The sequence below is a fragment of the Portunus trituberculatus genome, chromosome 39, assembly GCF_017591435.1.
Source record: "Portunus trituberculatus isolate SZX2019 chromosome 39, ASM1759143v1, whole genome shotgun sequence".
Classification (NCBI taxonomy): Eukaryota; Metazoa; Arthropoda; class Malacostraca; order Decapoda; family Portunidae; genus Portunus; species Portunus trituberculatus.
Genome location: NC_059293.1, coordinates 2,535,001 through 2,557,609, shown reverse-complemented (window position 1 = coordinate 2,557,609; position 22,609 = coordinate 2,535,001). Strand labels below are relative to the sequence as shown.

Genomic DNA, 22,609 nt, shown 5'->3' with positions numbered 1-22,609 from the left:
ACATAAGGAAATGCAAAGAGAGGTGATTAAGTGCCTACATAATATGATAAGATGGAAAAATACTTTTAGTAGGAAACTTTAACTGTAAAAGAGTAAACTGGAGAGAAATGGAAATAATAGGTAATGCTGGATTGTGAAGTAAGGAGGTACAGTTGACTATGGTAAATACAATGCATCAGTGGGTAGAAGAATTAACACAGCACAGAGGGGAAGAAGAACCATCGTTGCTTGACTTAGTATTCACAATGAACCTAGAGCCTCCTAAAGGGCCCAGCATACAATACCTTAGTCCAAATGGAAGAAGTGATCATGTAACAATATTGGAAATGCAGGAAGAGGACAGGATAAGATACAGCAAAGACTACAAAAAAGAGATTAAATTATACAACAGCAATTTTGAAAAGTTAAGGACATTTTTTGCTGATGTTGAATGGAGGGACAGTACAGGGGAAATATGAAATATTCCTACAGAAATATAACAAAGGAGTGAAGAAATATTTACCTATCTATAGAGTAAAGAAAGGTATACATGCTTGGTACAATGACAGATGTATAGAAGGTAAAAAGGAAAAAAGATAAAGCTTGGAAGAAACTCAAAAAGCAGAGAAATGAAAGCAGCTGACAGCAGTATGAGGATGTGAGAAACAAATGTATTAGAGTAAGAACAGAGGAAGAAAGAAACTTTGAGAAAGATGTGGTGCAAAAAAAGCAAAGGTGAACCCAAGCTTTTCTACAAGTTTATAAATGGTAAGATGAAGAATAAGGAAACAATAGAAAAATAATTAAAGGAGGAAAGACATACCAAACAGTAAAAGAGATGAGTGAAATAATGAATGAGAACTTCAAAACTGTGTTCACTTAAGAAGAGGAATTTACAGAACCAAATAGGACATTGTGTTGCCGAGGACTGTAGGAAATTATAGTGCACAAAGATATTGGAAGACTACTATATAATTTGGATGTCAGAAAAGCAATAGGGCAGGATGGTGTATCAGACTGGGCACTAAAGGAATACTAGATCCAGTTTGGGAAATGGTTACAAGTTCATTAAAAGAAGGGAGAGCACCACTGGAATGGAAGAGAGCCAAGGTAATACTGACATTCAAAGGAGGAAAGACAACTGTGCCATTAAATTACAGACCAGTGTCACGTACAAGTGTTGTGGGGAAGATACTGTATGTGAAATTGATATCAAAGAAAAATGGGTTAAACATCTGGAAGAAGAACAAGTTATATTGAACATACAATTTAGGTTTAGGACAGGAAGGTCATGTGTGTTGAACTTATTCAATTTCTACTCATGAGTAATAGAAAGACTGGAGAGCAGAAATGGATGTGGGGACACAATATACCTGGACATAAAAAAAAAGCTTTTGCTAAAGTCCCTCATGGCAGACTACTTTGGAAGTTAGAGAGCATAGGAGGACTGAGAGGAACTTTAGGGATTACTTGAAAGACAGAGAGATGAGAACTGTGATCAGAGATACATATTCATCTTGGGATAAAGTAACAAGTGGAGTGCCACAAGGGTCAGTGTCAGCCCCCATTAGGTTCAAGATATATGTAAATGACATACAAAATGGGGTGACCAGTTACATTAATTTGTTTGCTGATGATTCAAAATTGCTAAGAGTAATCAAAACTCGAGAAGAAAGTTTGCTGCTGCAGGAAGATATAAACAAAATTTATGAGTGAAGTAAGAAATGGAAGTTAGTGTTCAAAGCCAAGAAATGTCACGTAGTGGAATTAGGAAATAGTAAGCGAAGACCGGTATGGAACTATCTGATGGGAGAGGAACAAATAATGAGAACTAAAGAAGAAAAAGATCTGGGAGTTGTTATACAAGAAAATCTGAACCATGAAAAACACATAAGTAAGATGTTTGGATTAGCATATAAAATGTTGACTAATATTAGAGTAACATTTCAATACATGGACAAACATATGATGAAAAAATCATTACGAGCATGATATATCGAAAGATGGAATATGCAGCAGTGGCGTGATCACCAAGCTTGAAAAAAGATATAAGAAGATTAGAACAGATCCAGAAGATGGTACCAGAACTAAAGGACCTAAAGGACCTAACATATGAGGAAAGGCTGAAGGAAATGGGACTGTCAACTTTACATGATAGAAGAGAACGAGGAGACTTGATAACAATGTATAAAATAGTAAATGGCATTGAAAAGATAAAAGATACACAAGGAAGACCTGGTGCTGGTGACAGAAGAAGCTGGAAGGACTAGAGGACATGTAACGAAGATTAGGATGAGGCAGTGTGTAAAGGATATTGGAAAATACAGTTTCCACATAGCTATAGAATGGTGGAAAAGTGGAATGCATTGAGTGATGAAATTGTTACAGCACATAATGTGCATAACTTTAAAGAAAATTGGATAAATGGAGAATGCTGTACAATACAACTGGGTTAATACACACACACACACATACACAACATAGAGAGGGATGGGTAGATGCTATTTACCTGGACTTGAGAAAATCCTTTGATAAAGTACCACACAATAAACTGATGTGGAAACTTAAAGAAGATTGGAGGAGTAAGTGATAACTAGCAAAATGGATGGAAAATTACTTAGTGGGAAGAGAAATGCAAACAGTGGTGAAAGGAAAGAAGTCAGAGTGGAAAAAAGTAACCAGTGGAGTTCCACAAGGGTCAGTGCTTGGTCCCATCATGTTTTTGATTTATGTTAATGATATGCCAGTAGGAATTGACAGTTACATGAATATGTTTGCAGACGATACTAAAATTATGAGGAGAGTAAAAAATGTGGAAGATTGTAACAAGTTACAGGAAGATCTTGATGAAATATATGAGTGGAGGAAAGAGTGGCAGATGGAATTTAATATAAACAAGAGCCATGTTATGAAAATGGGAAGAAGTAGATACAGACCAAACAAGGATTACAGGCTGGGTGATGAGAAAATTGAAGAGACCAATGAGGAGAAAGACTTGGGAGTACTCGTAACCGTGCAAAACACTCTGTCACCGGAGAAACACATTAACAAGATATTTTGGAAAACATATAACATGCTTCAAAATATTGGTCTTGCATTCCACTACCTAGATGAAGGAATGATGTAGAAGATACTATGCACTTTAATAAGACCAGTTAGAATATGCAGCTTGCGTCTGGTCACCGCATATGAAGAAAAATGTGAAGAAGGTGGAAAGGGTACAGAGGCTGGCAACAAGGATGGTACCAGGACTCAGGGAGTTAGACTATGAGGAAAGGCTGAGGGAACTGGGGCTAACCACATTAGAGGAGAAAAAGAACAAGGGGAGACATGATAACTATGTATAAATTGGTGAACAAGATTGACATATCGGACAGAGAGTTGATAAAGGTGACCACAAGTAATCATCTCCGAGGACATGGAAAAAAACTAATAAAAGACATCTGTCTAAATGACGTGAGAAAGTACAGTTTCCCGCATCGTAGTATTGATAAGTGGAATAAACTGAGCAGTGATGTCGTTGATGCAGTGTGTCAATTAGATGAAAGAGAGATAATGACAGGAGTGGCCAAGGAGGCAGGACACAGAGTTTAGCTCGGTCCCTGTAATACACAAATAGGTAAATACACTCATATACAAAAAAAAAAAAAAAATGGATAAGAGTAGGATAAGACCTGCATGAGACTATAAAATGCAGGAGAAAATCATAAGGAAGATGAAGGAAGAAAGAGATCTGTGAGTTTGTTTCAGATACCTTAACCCAAGAAAGATACACAAGTGGGATATTTGGCTTGATGTACAAGATGTTACAGAATATATCAGGGTGCTGTTTCATTACATGGACAAAAGTATGGTAAAGATCATAACCATCATGATACAATTCAGGCTGGAATATGCAGCAGTGGTGGGGTCTCTCCATATGAAGAAAGATATCAAGAAGTTGGAAAGGATTCAAAGGATAGCTACAAAGATGGCACTGGAACTGAACAATCTAACCTATGAAGCAATATTGAAGGAAAGGGATTGTCAACTCTACAAAAGAGAAGAGAAAGAGGAGATTTAATCCTTAAATGGGAATGCCCAATTTCATTCACACTAATTGTGTCCCGACTCCATTTGGACCCACTGTAATATATATATATATATATATATATATATATATATATATATATATATATATATATATATATATATATATATATATATATATATATATATATATATATATATATATATATATATATATATATATATATATATATATATATATATGAATAATTTTTTATTGAGTTACACTTGATCAGATTTGAAAAGAAAACATCTTGTTGGACGATGAAAGTAAGAACATACAAATTTCTGTTCATATTTAATTTTCATAAAAAAAAAGTGATTTTTCCATATATGTAGTGTATAAATAGGAATTGTTTGTAAATAAAAGTTAGAAAATTGAAAATTCTCAAACTAAAATGGTTGGTGTTTCTAAGAAGTATAGTGTATAATTCCTAATTTGCTTCACAACTGTGGTGCTCTGACCAAATGAAAATAAACAATTTTGTTTCTCCTTTGATAAACAAACAGGTAAATAAACAAATAAACAGAACTTGCATACCCACAACATGGTTTATCATGATAACTTTTGCCTGAACATATTACTAACACCATTATTTCAAAGTTATCCATAAATTGTTTGCTCTCCATGCCAATTATGGTGCTCTGAACAAAGGAAAGGTGATTCCAGAAAATGTGATTTTCTATAAATAACTAAGTCAGCTGTGACTGACTCATAGGCTTCAGTGAATGTTATTCCACCAGGGAGATCTACAGTTTCCTCAGCCAACAGCTGCTGTGTTAATACTCTCATCAGACAATCCACATGGATGCGACGTGTCAAATTTACCTATGAAAGAAACCAGAAGAAAAAATAATAAAAACTATTACACATATGTAGAACGAGAGAACAACTGTAGCAGGACTCTTTATCAAATCCCAGCGAACATATTTAGCATGAATTAGAGGTACTACGGCTCTATACATCACATATACAGGCCCATAAACAATGTTTTCTCCCTACATATGTTCATGAGTTAATATTTGATAAATGGACTTTGTGGGTCCACCTGGCATCACAGCATATACCTAGGAAGGAAAAAGCATCGCCAGCAAGGAGCCTGGCTGTCCTTCTCTAGATCTGATGACAAACAGACACTCAACTCAAACCCATAGAACTTGGAGCCAGGTGTGTGAAAAATGGCACACTTTTTCAAAACCACTAACTAGTGACTCCAGGTGGAGTCATGTTCTCATTTAAGGGTTACTAATGATGTACAAAAAAGACAAGATCTGGTTTGATCAAAGGGACAAGATGGATGAGAGGACACTAAAAAAAGATTATGGAGTCAGTGGTCAAGGGACATAAAAAAAGGATAGTTTTCCACACAAAACTGAATATTTGGAATAGCTTGAGTGAGGAGGTTGTTATAGTAACCAACATACACATATTTAAAGAAAAGGTAGATAAATATAGATGTAAATATAGCTATGGAGATAGGACATTATGAGCCCTACTTGAACCTTGTAATGTACAACTAGGACACTAGATATTAGGAATCATAAGAAGCCAAGAGGAGCGCAATGAGTTAAAAAGGGATATGGATTAGACTCATGCATAAAGCCAAAGATGGAAACAACTCGGTTAAAAATAAGTCATGTATTGGAAATGGGAGAGAGCAAAATGAGGTCTTCCCGTGAATATAGGATGGAAGAAGAGGCACTAAAGAAAGACAAGGAAGGAAAGTTAAGAGTGATTAATGAAGACAGCCTGTCTCCAACAAAGCACAGAACTGCAATATTGGGTTCCACATAACAGGATGTCAGCAAATATAAGGCTGGCATTTAATTACTCAAACAATGATATGATCAAGAAAATAATAACTAACATGATGCAACCTAAGTTGGAATGTGGAGCAGTGGTAAGGGCTTCAGTATCCACATTGGAGGAAACGTATGTAGGCTACATATAAAGAAGTTAGAAAGAATAGAGAAACGACACAATTAAGAAGAGTCCAGAGATCTGAGGAATCTAAATTATAAGAGACTGAAAGAAGAGACCTAGCTGATAGTGATGTACAAACTAGTAAACTGCATGGAGAAGGTAGGCAGATAAAACTTGGAGCTACAAGTGGAGGAAGTGAGGAGATGTAAAGAGAACACACAAATAAGAGCAGAGCAAGAGTGTGCGTTCTGGTGAGTCAAGAAATGTAGCTTCCTGCTTTGAGGCAGTGGGCTATACTATAGAGGTCTGCTGGAGTGACTCAAGTGAAGGTGTGGTTATGGCAGACAGTGTACCTAGCTACACATACCTAGAAGAAACTGGGCAAATGTAGATGTGGAGACAGGAAAAAATGAGTTTTGATTGGACCTCTTGCAGTAACTGGACACACACACACACACATACTCAAGGCAACATTCAAAGCATGTTAACTGTGATATCTTTAAGAGATACATTGTTGTTTCATGTTGCTGCATAACCATGTGTAGGAATCTGTAAGTAATGGACAATAATGGAAACAGTAATTCATCACTGGCAGGAGACTCCATCATAAAGGTTGTGACTATAATTCTGAGATAAAGGCACACATTGGGCAATGTAGGAGTTAACTGTGTTTGTGTGTCCTTAATGAAGGCAACATGACTGTCCCAGAAGGTAACACTTATAAAACTAAGTATGGGTAAAGGTGACTATTAAAAAGGCTACACATATTGACAAAATTCACAAAACTGAATAAAGAACTGCAACAACTTTCAAAGAAATCAAACAAGCAAACAAACAAATGTTTAACCCCTTCAATACGGTGACGCCTATGTGGGCGTCATGAAGCCCCAGTAGCAAATACGGTGACGCCTATGTAGACGTCATATTTCTTTTCTGAGCTTTCAGTTCAGTTGTCCTGATAGTGTGTTGGATAAACTACAGTATGCTGTCCTTGAAATTAGTGCTACCATCCTTGTCTCCACCAATCACTAAAGATAAGCTACATGTGTCCCGTTGTGTCTAAAATTAAATGGCATAGACTGTTATCTCTCTCTCTCTCTCTCTCTCTCTCTCTCTCTCTCTCTCTCTCTCTCTCTCTCTCTCTCCTGATATCTCCTTTTTTCGAAAGATAAGTTACATGCGTCCCGCCTTGTAACATTCGTGAAAACACACAGACACACACACACACACAGGTAGCTCAGTGGTTAGAGCGCTGGCTTCACAAGCCAGAGGACCGAGGTTCGATTGGCCGGATGGAGATATTTGGGTGTGTCTCTTTCACGTAGTGTTCACCTAGCAGTGGGTAGGTACATATAAATCGAGGAGTTGTGACCTTGTTGTCCCGGTGTGTGTGTGTGCCTGGTCTCAGGCCTATCCGAAGATCGGAAATAATAAGCTCTGAGCTGTTCCGTGGGTAACGTCTGGCTGTCTCGTCAGAGACTGCAGCAGATCAAACAGTGATACAGGAACATGTCTGGAAGAAATGTTGGGTGGCTGTGAACGAACTATAATGATGGGAGATTTTAATTGTAAAGAGGTGTGTTGGGAGGACTGGTCAATGGAAGGATCAGAGACAACATGGGAAATACACTATTGACACTGGCAATGGAAAATGTGTTAACTCAGTGGGTCAAAGAAGATACTAGGTTTGGAGGAGAGGGAGCATCGTCAAGACTGGACTTGGTCTTTAGTACAGAGCCAATGGTCATTGAGGAGATGAGGGTGGAGTGCCCTTTAGCAAAGAGTGATCATGCAGTTTTGGAGTTCAAGGTGATAGACGAAGAGAAATCTAGAAGAAATGAAGAATATAAAGTGGGAAGATGGAATTATGCCAAGACAGATTTTGGAAACCTAAAGAAATTCTTTCAAGAGACAAATTGGATGAAATTCAAGAGTGCTAAGGAGCAAATGAAAAGTGGAAGGAATTTATAAAATATACAAAGAAGGTGAGAAAAATTTGTACCAATAAGACAACATAGAGAAGTTGGAAAGCAGGACTGGTTTAACGATAGATGTGAAAAGGCTAGAACAAGAAAAGAGGATGCATGGAAGAGGTGGAGAAGGAAAAGACGGATTAAGCAGTGGAAAGTTACAAAAGAGCAAGAAATGAATATGTGTTGATTAGAAGAGAAGAAAGAAAGAAACAAGAAAAGGATATAATTGATAAATGTAAAGACCAACCAAGGCTTTTTTACAGACATGTGAACAACAACATCAAAAATAGAGAAAGTATTGAAAGTTTAGAAGTAAATGGAGTATACAGTGAAGATCCCAGGAAATGGCAGAGGCTATGAATGGATGCTTTCGGAAGGTATTCACAAAGGAGACTGCTTTTGACAAACCACTGGTAATGGAACAGAAAGGGATTATGAAGGAGTTTCAAGTAACGGTGGAGGAGATCAAGAACATGATGGGGAGTTTAGAAGTGAGAAAAGCTGTGGGACCTGATGGGGTATCAGGATGGATTTTAAGAGAATGCAGGAGCAATTGGCAGAAAAAGTTTGTGAAGTAATTGATGCCTCATTAAGGGAAGGCGTAGTGCCCCAAGACTGGAAAAGAGCTAACATTGTCCCAATCTATAAATCAGGTAACAAGAGAGACCCATTGAACTATAGACCAGTGTCACTTACAAGTGTGGTAGCTAAGATGTGTGAGAGGGTGGTGAAGACTAGATGGACAGACTTCTTGGAGAAAATGACATACTTTGTGAGTGTCAATTTGGTTTTAGGAAAGGGCGTTCATGCACGACAAACCTGATATGTTACTATTCGAGGGTGATAGATGTAATACAGGAAAGAGATGGTTGGGCTGATGGAATATATCTGGATTTAAAAAAGGCCTTTGATAAGGTACCACACCAGAGACTGATCTGGAAACTTGAAATGGTAGGAGGAGTGCATGGCAGTTTACTAAAATGGATGGAAGACTTTTGGTAGGAAGAGAAATGAGAACAATAATTAAGGACAGACCATCAGAATGGGGATTGGTGGAGAGTGGAGTTCCACAGGGATCAGTGTTGGCACCAGTAATGTTCGCAGTCTACATAAATGACATGGTGGATGGGGTGTCCAGTTATGTGAGCCTATTTGCAGACGATGCAAAATTGTTACGAAAAGTGAGATGTGACAAAGATTGCGAACTACTCCAGGAAGACTTGGACAGAATATGGAAATGGAGCTGTACATGGCAAATGGAGTTCAACACGACAAAATGCAAGAAAATAGAGTTTGGCAAGAGTGAAAGAAGAATCAGGAGTATGTACAAGATAGGAAATGAAGACATAAAACCAGTCATGAAGAAAAGACCTTGGGGTGACAATTACCAATGACCTATCGCCAGAGAGACATATAAACAAAATAATTGGAGAAGTATTGAACTTATTGAGGAACATAAGAGTGGCGTTCGTATATCTAGATGAAGAAATGATGAAGAAAATAATTACTGCAATGATAAGACCGAGGCTTGAATATGCAACAATACAGTGGGCTCCGAACTTAAAGAAACACATAAGGAAACTAGAGAAAGTACAGAGGGCTGCAACGAAAATGGTGCCTGACTTAAGAGATTTGACTTATGAAGACAGACTGAAAAGAATGCAACTTCCAACCCTGGAAAACAGAAGAGAAAGGGGAGACCTGATAGCAATATACAGAGTGATGATTGGCATGGAAAAATGGATAGGGAAGATCTGTGTATGTGGAATGAAGAATGTCGAGAGGGCATGGGAAAAACTAAAATGGCCACTTATAGGAGAGATGTGAAAATATAGCTTCCTCATAGAAGGGTGGAAGCATGGAATAGTTTAGACGTGGAAGTGGTCAACGCAAGGAATATTCATGATTTTAAGAAAAAGCTGGACATTAATAGATATGGAGACGGGACAACACGAGCATAGCTCTTTTCCCGTATGTTACAATTAGGTAAATACAATTAGGTAAATACACACACACACACACACACACACACACACACAGAGAGAGAGAGAGACAGACGAGACAGAGAGGAAGGACGCGATACCGTCGCTCCCGAGAATCAGCTGATCTTCACTACCTTTGTTTGGGTTTACAGTGGCCTGGGCGATAAGTGTGGACTCATTTTTCCTTTCATGAATACAGTGTTAAATAATAATGAGTGAGAAAGATATTCCATCTAAATGCAGGTATGTGACAAGAGAAAGAATGAAAGCTGATGATGACAATGTTGGTGAGGGAGAAAGAGAATTTGAAGGCTTTGATACGGCGCAAACTTCACTATTTGATAGAGTCTTAACTATCGAACGTAAATTAGATAAATTGATAAAGGAGAGTATGGGAATGAAAGAGAATGAAGAACAGGATAAAGAGCTCCAGAAATTGAAAGAAAGGATAAAAGAGTGGAAGAAAACGAAACTAGGCTAAGAACCGAAAATGAAGAATTAAAAGTCCAAATAGCGAACTATAAGAAATTGATGGAAGAAGGACTCGGTAAAGCCGAGAAAGAAAAAGAGAAGCTAAAAGATCTAGTTAACAAAGAAGAAGAAAGAGTACAAGACGTGATTAAAAAAGAAGTACAAGCATGGAGAATCCAAGATAAGAAAGACAAGGAATCATTTCAAGAAGTATTTCAAGAACAGTTAAAAGAAAGAGATGAAAATATGACAAGCAAAATGATAGGAGTCCTCAAGAAAAAAGAAAATTTAGTAAGAGAAATTGCGAAAAAAAAGAAGTGTAATTATTTTTGGACTGAAAGAAAAAAATGTTAAATATAGACCAAGAAGGGAAAAAGACGAAATGAAATCAGTAAAAGACCTACTAAAACATCTGAATGACGAGGATAGACAGAACTTAGAAGAGGAAGTAGAAGAAATCCATAGAATGGGACCATATCAAGAAGGAACAGTGAGACCAATTAAGATATTACTAAAATCACAAGCAGCAGCAGAAGAAGTACTATATAGAAAACGAAACTCAGAGAAACAGAAGGTTGCAAAGATATATATATATATAAAGAAAAATAGAAACGAGGAGGAAAGGAAGAGACACAATGAACTGGTGGCAGAAGCAAGAGAAAAAATAATGAAAGGTCAGAGGAGGAGAAGAAGGCATTTTTGGAGAATTATAGGAGACAGGATAAGGAAATGGTATATAAAAGAGAAAGAAGAGAAAAGAATGGAGCAAGTTTAACTAAAATGATAAGAACAAGAGATTAAAATGATGTATACAAACATAGATGGGATTTTATCTAGTAAATTAGAATTAAGAGATTACATAAAGAAAGAAGAACCAGATATTGTATGCCTGGTGGAAACAAAGTTAAATGAGGCAATAAAAAATAGACATAGATAAAAGGTATAATATATGGAGGAGAGACAGAGTGGGTAAAGGAGGAGGAGGAGTCATGATGATGTTAAGGAAGGAGATAGTGGTAAATCAAGTGGAGTTTGGGGAAGGAAAATCAGAAATACTGTATGTTAAGATGCATATTAACAAAAAGGAGTTAACAATCATTGGAACATATGTGCCACCAAAACAAACTCATGGACTAACCAAGAATATAGAGACATGATAGATGACACAATAAGGAGTCTTACAAGAATCATTAAGGAAAGGAGAAAAGTGATATTGATAGGAGATTTCAACTGTAAGGAGGTAGACTGGGAAAATTATGAAAGTGGTATGGGGGAAGATGCCTGGGGAGATAGATTCCTGAACCTAATGATAGATAATTTGATGGTCCAAAGAGTAAAGGAAAACACAAGATTCAGAGGAAACGATGAGCCGGCAAGATTAGACCTAGTTTTTACAAGGGATATACCAATTAACGATGATATAAGATACAAGTGCCCATTGGGAAAGAGTGACCATGTAATATTAGAGATGGATATAGAAGAAGGAAAGGAAGATAGAGATGAATCATACAAAGGAGACCGATTAAATTACAGAAAGGCTGATATTGAGAATCTCAAGAACTATTTTAAAACGTAAACTGGGAGGAGATGGAAAACTCATTAACGGTTCAAGAGAAATATAACTTATTTTTGGAAATATACAAAACTGGGGTCAGGAATATGTTCCGAAATATAGACCTAAAGAAGAAGGAAAGAAAGATTGGTTTAATGCAAGATGTGCTAGGGCAAAGGAGAAACGAGATGGAGCATGGAAAAGGTGGAGAAGAAACAGAAATCCAGAAAATAAGGAAAACTTCAAAACAGCAAGAAATGAATATGCTAAGGTGAGAAAGGAAGAAGAAAAGAACTATGAAAAGGACATTGTCGAAAATGTAAGGAACAACCAAAATTGTTCTACAGATTCATAAATGGAAAAATAAGACAAAAAGAAACAATAGAAAGGTTAAAAGGAGAAAACGGAATGGTGGAAGACCCAAAAGTATGGCAGAACTGTTAAATAGTAAATTTCATGAGGTCTTTACTAAGGAATCCAAATTTGAAAGACCACAGGGTAATAGAGAGACTGTCTATATGAAAGAGATTAAAGTAACCAAGCTTGAAATAAAAAGTTGATGACGGAATTGGATGAGGAAAAGGCAATGGGACCGGATGAAGTCTCAGGCAGAATACTGAAAGAATGTAGGGAAGAACTAGCAAGTCCAATATACAACATCATAAAATGCTCAATAGAAAATGGAACAGTGCCAGTGGAGTGGAAAAGAGCTGAGGTGGTTCCCATATATAAGAGCGGAAGGAAGGAAGAACCTTTAAATTACAGGCCGGTATCACTAACTAGTGTAATATGCAAGATGTGTGAAAAGTAATAAAGAAGCAATGGATCGAGTTTCTTGAAGACAACAAAATATTATCAAATAGCCAATTTGGTTTTAGAAAAGGTCGGTCATGTGTGACAAATTTATTGAGTTTCTACTCTAGAATAGTTGATAAAGTACAAGAGAGAGAGGATGGGTTGACTGTATTTATTTAGATCTAAAAAAGGCTTTTGATAAAGTGCCACATGAAAGATTACTATGGAAGTTAGAGGAGAAGGGTGGCTTAAAAGGAAGCACATTGAGATGGATGAAGAATTACTTAAGGGGGAGAGAAATAAGGACGATAGTTAAAGATATGAAGTCCAAGTGGAGAACAGTAGACAGCGGAGTGCCACAGGGGTCAGTATTGGCACCAATACTTTTTCTCGTATATATAAATGACATGCCAGAGGGAGTGAACAGCTACATAAATCTGTTTGCGGACGATGCGAAACAAAAAGAGGATTGTGAAATACTACAGGAAGACTTAAACAAGATCTGGAAATGGAGCAAAAAATGGGAGATGGAATTCAATGTGGACAAAAGCCATGTCATGGAAATGGGAAAAAGTGAAAGACGACCAGTGGGAATCTATAAGATGGGAGATGGAGTAGAACTAGAAAAAGTAAAAAAGGAAAAGGACTTGGGAGTGACAATGGAAGAAAATAATCAACCGGTTAGCCATATTGATAGAATTTTCAGAGAGACGTATAATTTGCTAAGGAATATTGGAGTAGCATTTCACTATATGGACAAGGAAATGATGAAGAAATTGATAAGTACTAAAATAAGACCTAGATTGGAATATGCAGGAGTTGTGTGGACTCCCATAAAAGAAACACATAAGAAAATTAGAGAGACTACAAAAATGGCTACAAGAATGGTTCCAGAATTTAAAGGGATGGCATATGAGGAGAGACTAAAGGCAATGGATCTACCAACCTTGGAGCAGAGAAGAGAGAGAGGATCTGATACAAGTTTATAAATTGATTAACGGAATGGATGAAGTGGATAATGAGAAACTGATCCTGAGAGAAGAATATGACTTTAGAAGCACAAGATCACATAGTAAGAAACTAAGGAAGGGACGATGTCTGAGAGATGTTAAAAAATTTAGTTTCCCGCAAAGATGTGTTGAGACTTGGAACAGTTTGAGTGAGGAAGTGGTATCAGCAAAGAATGTACATAGTTTTAAAGAAAAATTGGATAAGTGTAGATATGGAGACGGGACCACACGAGCATAAAGGCCAGGCCCTGTAAAACTACAACTAGGTAAATACAACTAGGTAAATACACGCACACACACACACACACACACGGGACACCGTCGATGGCGGATGTGGTCGCTGAGCTCCAGAGCAATCATCTCTAATTCTACAGTTACCATTGCCTAAGAGTAACCAAGATGGGAAAGGAGCTTGTAATGTTTGTCCCGTCTCCATATAGTCATGTTAACTGTTGATTAGCAAAATAATGTCCAGGGAAGGTGAATATAAACTGTAGCCTGCGTTTGAGCCATCAGCTGAAGTTTGTTTACATCTGCGCAACATGGCGGCCGTGAACTCGAAGGATGAATCAGACTTCACAGGATTTCAAGGAATAATGGAGAAGAGCGTTTATGTGAAGAAAATTCTGGAGTTGGAAGGTAAAATTGAAAACTGTTTGAAAAGTATGGGGCCTGGAAACGAGTTATGACAATGTAATGAAAGAGTGCGCCGATATGAAGAAAAAAAATGCAGTACTGAAAGAGGAAGTTAAGTTAATTAAAGTGAATTGCGACAAATGTGGAGAATCTTTAGGAAAAGTGATGGAGAAGCAGGCTGAATGGAAAAAAAGTCAGGAAGTGGAAAGAAAGGAGGTAAATTACAAAGTTGCAAGTCTGGAAAAGGAAATCAAAGAGTCTGGGAGAAAACTTTGGGCCTTGCTGAAATTATAGATCAACAGATCATAGAAGAGAAGATTGCTGAGAAAGTGGTGAAGGTTATTAAGTCAAATGAGACATTGGTGAGGGAAACTGTAGACAAAAAGAGATGTGTGGTGATATTTGGTGTGGAGGAGGATAAGACACCGAGTAAAATGGAGAGAGAGAAAACATAAAAAGGTGATAAATAATATCATTAATGTGGTGCAGGAGGAGGAAAAGACCTAGTACAAGAAATAGAGGACTTCCATAGAATTGGAAAGTTCACAGGAGAAGGTATGAGGCCAATAAGAATCAAACTTAAGTCACAAAAGGATGTAGATGAATTGGTGGAGAAGTCATGGAGGCTAGCCCAGCAGGAAACAACAAGGAAGATTTGGTTGAGAAGAGATCTCGGTGAAAAGGAAAGAGAAATGTTAAATGAGTTGAGAAAGGAGGCTTTGAAAAAAATGAAGAGAGGACAGAAGAGGAGAAGAAAGAGTTTTTCTGGAGAATCTTGGATATGAGACTGAGGAAGTGGTTCATAACCCAGAAAAGTACAGCAAGAAAGGACTAAAGAAACTTACGTATGAGCGGAATGTAATGTATTCCAACATAAATGGAGTGATATCGGGATTTTAGAACTCAACGATTACTTGAGGGACAAGAACCCAGATATTGTGGGTCTTACTGAAACAAAACTGAGAGAGGGAGAAGACCTGATGATGGTTGGAGAAGGAAATATAATGTTTGGAAAAGAAATAGAGTAGGTAAGATGGGAGGAGGAGTGATGTTGCTGGTTAAAAAGATATAAAGGTGGATCAAGTGAAAGAAGGTATGGGAAAGGCAGAAGTGCTAAAGATCAGAGCAGAAACTAATGAAGGAAAAAGAGGCACTACATAGTGGTGTACGTACCACCTAAGACAAATGCATGGTCAGTACAGGAATATGAAGAAATGATAAGAGATACAGGAACATGTCTGGAAGAAATGTTGGGTGGCTGTGAACGAACTATAATGATGGGAGATTTTAATTGTAAAGAGGTGTGTTGGGAGGACTGGTCAATGGAAGGATCAGAGACAACATGGGGAAATACACTATTGACACTGGCAATGGAAAATGTGTTAACTCAGTGGGTCAAAGAAGATACTAGGTTTGGAGGAGAGGAGCATCGTCAAGACTGGACTTGGTCTTTAGTACAGAGCCAATGGTCATTGAGGAGATGAGGGTGGAGTGCCCTTTAGCAAAGAGTGATCATGCAGTTTTGGAGTTCAAGGTGATAGATGAAGAGAAATCTAGAAGAAATGAAGAATATAAAGTGGGAAGATGGAATTATGCCAAGACAGATTTTGGAAACCTAAAGAAATTCTTTCAAGAGACAAATTGGATGAAATTCAAGAGTGCTAAGGAGCAAATGAAAAGTGGAAGGAATTTATAAAAATATACAAAGAAGGTGAGAAAAATTTGTACCAATAAGACAACATAGAGAAGTTGGAAAGCAGGACTGGTTTAACGATAGATGTGAAAAGGCTAGAACAAGAAAAGAGGATGCATGGAAGAGGTGGAGAAGGAAAAGACGGATTAAGCAGTGGAAAGTTACAAAAGAGCAAGAAATGAATATGTGTTGATTAGAAGAGAAGAAAGAAAGAAACAAGAAAAGGATATAATTGATAAATGTAAAGACCAACCAAGGCTTTTTACAGACATGTGAACAACAACATCAAAAATAGAGAAAGTATTGAAAGTTTAGAAGTAAATGGAGTATGCAGTGAGGATCCCAGGAAATGGCAGAGGCTATGAATGGATGCTTTCGGAAGGTATTCACAAAGGAGACTGCTTTTGACAAACCACTGGTAATGGAACAGAAAGGGATTATGAAGGAGTTTCAAGTAACTGTGGAGGAGATCAAGAATATGATGGGGAGTTTAGAAGTGAGAAAAGCTGTGGGACCTGATGGGGTATCAGGATGGATTTTAAGAGAATGCAGGAGCAACTGGCAGAAAAAGTTTGTGAAGTAATTGATGCCTCATTAAGGGAAGGTGTAGTGCCCCAAGACTGGAAAAGAGCTAACATTGTCCCAATTTATAAATCAGGTAACAAGAGAGACCCATTGAACTATAGACCAGTGTCACTTACAAGTGTGGTAGCTAAGATGTGTGAGAGGGTGGTGAAGAATAGATGGACAGACTTCTTGGAGAAAATGACATACTTTGTGAGTGTCAATTTGGTTTTAGAAAAGGGCGTTCATGCACGACAAACCTGATATGTTACTATTCGAGGGTGATAGATGTAATACAGGAAAGAGATGGTTGGGCTGATGGAATATATCTGGATTTAAAAAAGGCCTTTGATAAGGTACCACACCGGAGACTGATCTGGAAACTTGAAATGGTAGGAGGAGTGCATGGCAGTTTACTAAAATGGATGGAAGACTTTTGGTAGGAAGAGAAATGAGAACAATAATTAAGGACAGACCATCAGAATGGGGCTTGGTGGAGAGTGGAGTTCCACAGGGATCAGTGTTGGCACCAGTAATGTTCGCGGTCTACATAAATGACATGGTGGATGGGGTGTCCAGTTATGTGAGCCTATTTGCAGACGATGCAAAATTGTTAAGAAAAGTGAGATGTGACAAAGATTGCGAACTACTCCAGGAAGACTTGGACAGAATATGGAAATGGAGCTGTACATGGCAAATGGAGTTCAACACGACAAAATGCAAGAAATTAGAGTTTGGCAAGAGTGAAAGAAGAATCAGGAGTATGTACAAGATAGGAAATGAAGACATAAAACCAGTCATGAAGAAAAAGACCTTGGGGTGACAATTACCAATGACCTATCGCCAGAGAGACATATAAACAAAATAATTGGAGAAGTATTGAACTTATTGAGGAACATAAGAGTGGCGTTCGTATATTTAGATGAAGAAATGATGAAGAAAATAATTACTGCAATGATAAGACCAAGGCTTGAATATGCAACAATACAGTGGGCTCCGAACTTAAAGAAACACATAAGGAAACTAGAGAAAGTACAGAGGGCTGCAACAAAAATGGTGCCTGACTTAAGAGATTTGACTTATGAAGACAGACTGAACAGAATGCAACTTCCGACCCTGGAAAACAGAAGAGAAAGGGGAGACCTGATAGCAATATACAGAGTGATGATTGGCATGGAAAAATGGATAGGGAAGATCTGTGTATGTGGAATGAAAGAATGTCGAGAGGGCATGGGAAAAACTAAAATGGCCACTTATAGGAGAGATGTGAAAAATATAGCTTCCTCATAGAAGGGTGGAAGCATGGAATAGTTTAGACGTGGAAGTGGTCAACGCAAGGAATATTCATGATTTTAAGAAAAGCTGGACATTAGTAGATATGGAGACGGGACAGTACGAGCATAGCTCTTTTCCGTATGTTACAATTAGGTAAATACAATTAGGTAAACACACACACACACACACACACACACACACACACACACACACACACACACAAAAAACAACAAATCTCTCTCTCTCTCTCTCTCTCTCTCTCTCTCTCTCTCTCTCTCTCTCTCTCTCGAAAGATAAGCTACATGCGTCCCTTGTGTCTAATTCATTAGCAAATAAGCTCTCTCTCTCTCTCTCTCTCTCTCTCTCTCTCTCTCTCTCTCTCTCTCTCTCTCTCTCTCTCTCTCTCTCTCTCTCTCTCTCCACTTTCCTCTTCGAAGGCGATATAGTGACTAAAAAATAACAGCATAATACACAAAGACGACAAGTATGACAAGCTTGCACGAGTTTCCCGCGCTAGGGAGCGTGGCACTACCACCCGTATATCATACAGGCGGGCTTTTTTAACATCCGGCGCGAAGGGGTTTTAAAAATAAATAGATAAATAGATATGTAGAAAAAAATAAAAACAATTGATACCAATTCATCAGTGGCAGGATTCTCTGTGGATGTGTGAAGAATGAAAACTGGAAAAGTATGTGTCACAACAGAGTAGTGTTTGGCTCTACAATAGTGCTCTCTTCCTTAGCAAAGTTGAGTTATTTATTTGTGGACCAGAACATAGCACACTGCATTGGTAGGTGTGTTCAACTGTGTTAACTGTGTATGTACAGTACGCAACAGTTGCCACAAGTCACATGTGAGGTCACAAAGCTAACTGAAAGTTGTGTCTGTGTGTAAATGAAACAAATAAAGTCACTATAGCAGCAAGACTGAATCACTGCTCTAAACATATTGAGTTCCTCGAAACCCAAGAAGAACTGGGGATGTGATGGATGGACATAGGCCGTAGCTACTTATCTCTTCTTGTTCTTCTTGGTGATTTGATGGGGCCATGCAGGCTGTGTGTCACAGCCTCTAGTGCCCCAAGGTGCAGTATGCAGTGGTGATGTGTTCAGATTATATGCAGTGGAGCTGGTTTGTTTTTTGTAAGAAGGTCCTGGTGAGGTTGAGTCTTGAAAGCCTGAGTGGGATTTGTGGAGCTGCCCAGGAGGTCAGTCAGTGTTGGCCTGTGTGGTTGGAAAGCAGCTACTTAGTGGAGGAGGGCCACACGGTGTGAGTGGTGATCAGGGCAGTGCAGTAGCAGATGTTCTGGGGTGTCAGGCTGTGTAGGGCACCAGGAGCAGTGGGGAGAATTGGTCATGCCCAGCATGTGCAGGTGGGAGGCGGGTGTGGCCAATTCTCAGTCGAGTGACTTGTGTCCAGTGCCTGGTTGGGTAGCAACTTATCTCAAGATCTTAGCAAGTTTGTCCAGAATGTTTTGTAGAATGTGGCATCACTTCTTAAGCTTACCTGCACTTTGTACTGTATAAAAACATCTTCCTTCTCCTTCCCCACTATCATAGACTGCGGGCTTCCCCGATCAGGACAAGAGAGCGAGCAGTCTCGGCAGAGACACTGGAGTCAATGGAGTGGTAACTGGTGATGACCAGCAGCAATGGTTCATGTACATAGCTATTTGCCATAATTGAGAATCACTTCATAGCCATAGATAACACAGAAAATCACCTCTAGTTATTTAATGACCTAGTATTTAAAAAAAAAAATAAAATAAACAATCATTGAAATAAGCAAAGTGGATGTAAACTTTCTTTAACACTTAACTTCTATGGTGTGTGTCCTTGGTACATCTTTAACCAGATCATTCCTGTAATAAATGCAATGAAAGGGGAATGCTCATATCTTTGTTTCTTTCAAGCATTTATAATGGTTTTGTTGATCTGTTTATTTCTCAGAAGTCCCACAGTGTGTTCCTTGTGAAGTGTGTGTGTGCACGCACGACTCACGACTCGAGCCAGACAACACCTGCCTGTCTTGCAGCCTTGTTGACATTGTTGTTGTTTTCGGGCTTCGACGATCTCACAGATCCTATGCGCCCTGGTGATGGCCTGTGAGGTGATCACAGGCGGGGTAGTTGTCCACACTTCTTCAGGAAGACGCAGGTGAGGCGGAGAACCGCAGCTTGGTGTGAGGAGTGGGCGCCCGCTGCCGCCAGCAGCGGACTGTTGTATGTGTCACAGAGGCATGGGTAAATGAGGAAAAGTTTAGGGAAAATAGGAAAGAATATGAAGTAGATGGATACATTATGTATTTACACCAGAGAATTGGTAGGATAGGTGGAGGAGTAGTTATTTATGTAAAAAAATCCTTCATTTCCAGTCAGGTTAATGGTATTAAGGTAGATAACAGAGTAGAGTCCTTATGGCTGGATGTTAGAGTAAACAAAAGTAAGGTTATTAGAGTAGGAGCTTTTTATAGACCACCTAACCAGTCAGTAGATGTAGACAACCTTATGATAGATGAGATAAATAGGGGGTGTACTAGTCAGACAATTATCTTAGGGGATTTTAATCTAAAGTCCGTAAACTGGAGGCTGCAGGGTGGAGAAGTAGCGCATAAACTCTCGGTGGCCAGCTGCATCCCCAGGATTGTAGCAGACTGCCACTGTGAGCCAGCCACCACCGAGTCCAACCTTGGCAGCAACAACCTCCAGACTCCCATCTTGAGACTGAGGGATAGGGAGAGGCGATGAGACCAGGGAGTCGTGGATGGCAAGAAAGACTCCTCCTCCACATCCTTGACCACGATCTTTGCGGATGATGTTGTATCCCGGAAAGATGAGGGGGAAGCCAGGTCTCACATATGCCGACCACAGACGGGAGGGTGTCACCTAAATGGGATTGTAGTTCTTGCGTTTTGCGGAGAAGGGATCGGGCGTTCCACAACATAAAGGAGAGGGCCATTACAGGAAGAGAGTAGTCAGGATTGTGGAGACAGAGTGCCAGAGGGTGGTGATAATGTCCGGGAAAGACACTCTTTTCCGGTAGAGGTGGTAGCCATGCCAAAGGAGGTCGAGGATGCTGGGGAGGAGCTCAGATACAGAGGGAGAAGTACTGGCAGTGGCTGTAGGAATGGTGGAGTCCTGGGGTGGAGAGGAGAGTCGAGAAGGTGGAGGTGAGCTAGAATACTGGCCAGGTGCATGACGAGGGTGATGGTGGGGTGTCAGTGGGTGGCAAGCATTCCTGGGAGGATGGTGGACCTCAGCCTCAACCGTTACAGGCAGGAGCCCGGGCTCAGCATCAGGTATTGGGGTGGGTGGAGGAGGCTGTACATCCGAATGCCTATCTGGCTTCCTCCGATGGTGGGCGACATGGATAGCAGGTCGTGTAGGGATGTGAGGAGTGGGCATGGTGTCCTCTTCCTGGGCGACAGTAGCAGCTTCAATGGGTAGGTCTTGGAGAGCAGCAAACCTGTTCCCTGTGGCAACAGAGGCGAAGGAACACCCTAGCTCAACAATCCGAGCAGCTGAGCGGGTTGGGACGGTAGGAGAAGGGGTGGCTGTTGTAGGAGTCTGTCGCTGTGGTCAAGGCAACTGGAGTTGCCCTCAGCTGCTTGTTAAGTTCAGGGAGGGGTTTGCCTTCACTCGCCAGGCGGGTGTATAGCTGTTGGGCATGGAGGTTGTGGGGTCAATGGAGTGACCAGGGCCCATGGGAACCCCCGACACTGGAAACAGTAGAAGGGCTTGCCACATACCTCGTCCTTGTCGCCTTTCCGGGAGGGGTGGGGACCACTGCAGCGGGCACAGCGGACCGAGGACCTGCAGGTGTTGATGGAGTGCCCTAACATAAGGCACCCTCGGCAGTGCAGTAGGGGGAGGAGAAAGGAGTGTGGGTAGTACACCAGCTGGTCGATGGCTACCTTGCTGGGTGGGGAACCTCTCGCCTTGAGTCTAAGCCACTTCCCTGTGGCGAAGCATGGCAGGCTGTGGGGTGGAAGCCAGGTAAGTTCCACCACCTCATTGCCCTCCAGGACACGGAAGCCGTCCCGGACCTCCTCAAAGGTGGTGTCATCCGCCAGGGGCCCCACCTTGGCGTAGTGGTAAGTGCCGCTGTCCCGGTCTGCTCTACGGCAGGTAACAGGCCACTCACCTAGGGTGAAGGAGGACGACTGTAGCATGGGGGTCTTGGGGAGGTTGTGGGCCCACACCGCCACTATCAGGGACGAGCCATTCCCTAGGGATCGGGTCTCCCCCCTCGAGGATGTATTTCCCGAAGGCGGAGTCGCGGAGGACACGAGATACCTTGGCCGGGTTGGCGAAGAGACGCCCCAGTTCCGTACCTCGAACCAGGAACAAGGCCTTAACGTAATCGTCCGGGGCTTGGGGATGATCCTGGGCAGTGCAGCAGCGGGACCTTTCTGGGCTGTCATCAGGGGTGTGTCAGGCTGCCCACGCTTGCTCGGAGAGATGGAGTCCCGCATGTTTACGTCCGCTTCCATCGCGGGAACTCTTCGTGGCAACTCTTCTTCTCTGTTATCTCGAGAGAGAGAGAGAGAGAAAGCGTAGCCGTCTCACACCGGGACACAAAGGAAAGCAGAGCAGCTCAAGCAGCGGGCGAACCGGCGAGCTGTTGCCTTGTACAGGAGTGGGGAAGAGGTGTGGTCAGCGTGGTGTCCCGGGAGAGAGTCCTTG

At 40.3% G+C, this 22,609-nt stretch overlaps 2 protein-coding genes across 3 annotated transcripts in view; one reads left to right on the top strand and one right to left on the bottom strand.

Annotated features, from left to right (window-relative positions):
- The window catches only part of LOC123515448 (F-box only protein 28-like), a 185,558-nt gene extending 166,057 nt beyond the window's left edge, over window positions 1-19,501 (top strand). The window contains exon 10 of the mRNA XM_045274021.1: window positions 19,485-19,501. The gene's annotated coding sequence lies outside the window, so the exon portion shown is untranslated. The remainder of the gene's footprint in view (window positions 1-19,484) is intronic.
- A 2,987-nt stretch (window positions 19,502-22,488) lies between these two features.
- The window catches only part of LOC123515447, a 1,750-nt gene continuing 1,629 nt past the window's right edge, over window positions 22,489-22,609 (bottom strand). The window contains exon 2 of one of the 2 annotated variants that reach the window (XM_045274015.1): window positions 22,489-22,609. This exon is cut by the window's right edge and continues 142 nt beyond it. In XM_045274015.1, coding sequence (XP_045129950.1) covers window positions 22,489-22,609 — 121 coding nt within the window. The other variant, XM_045274016.1, reaches the window with a different exon arrangement.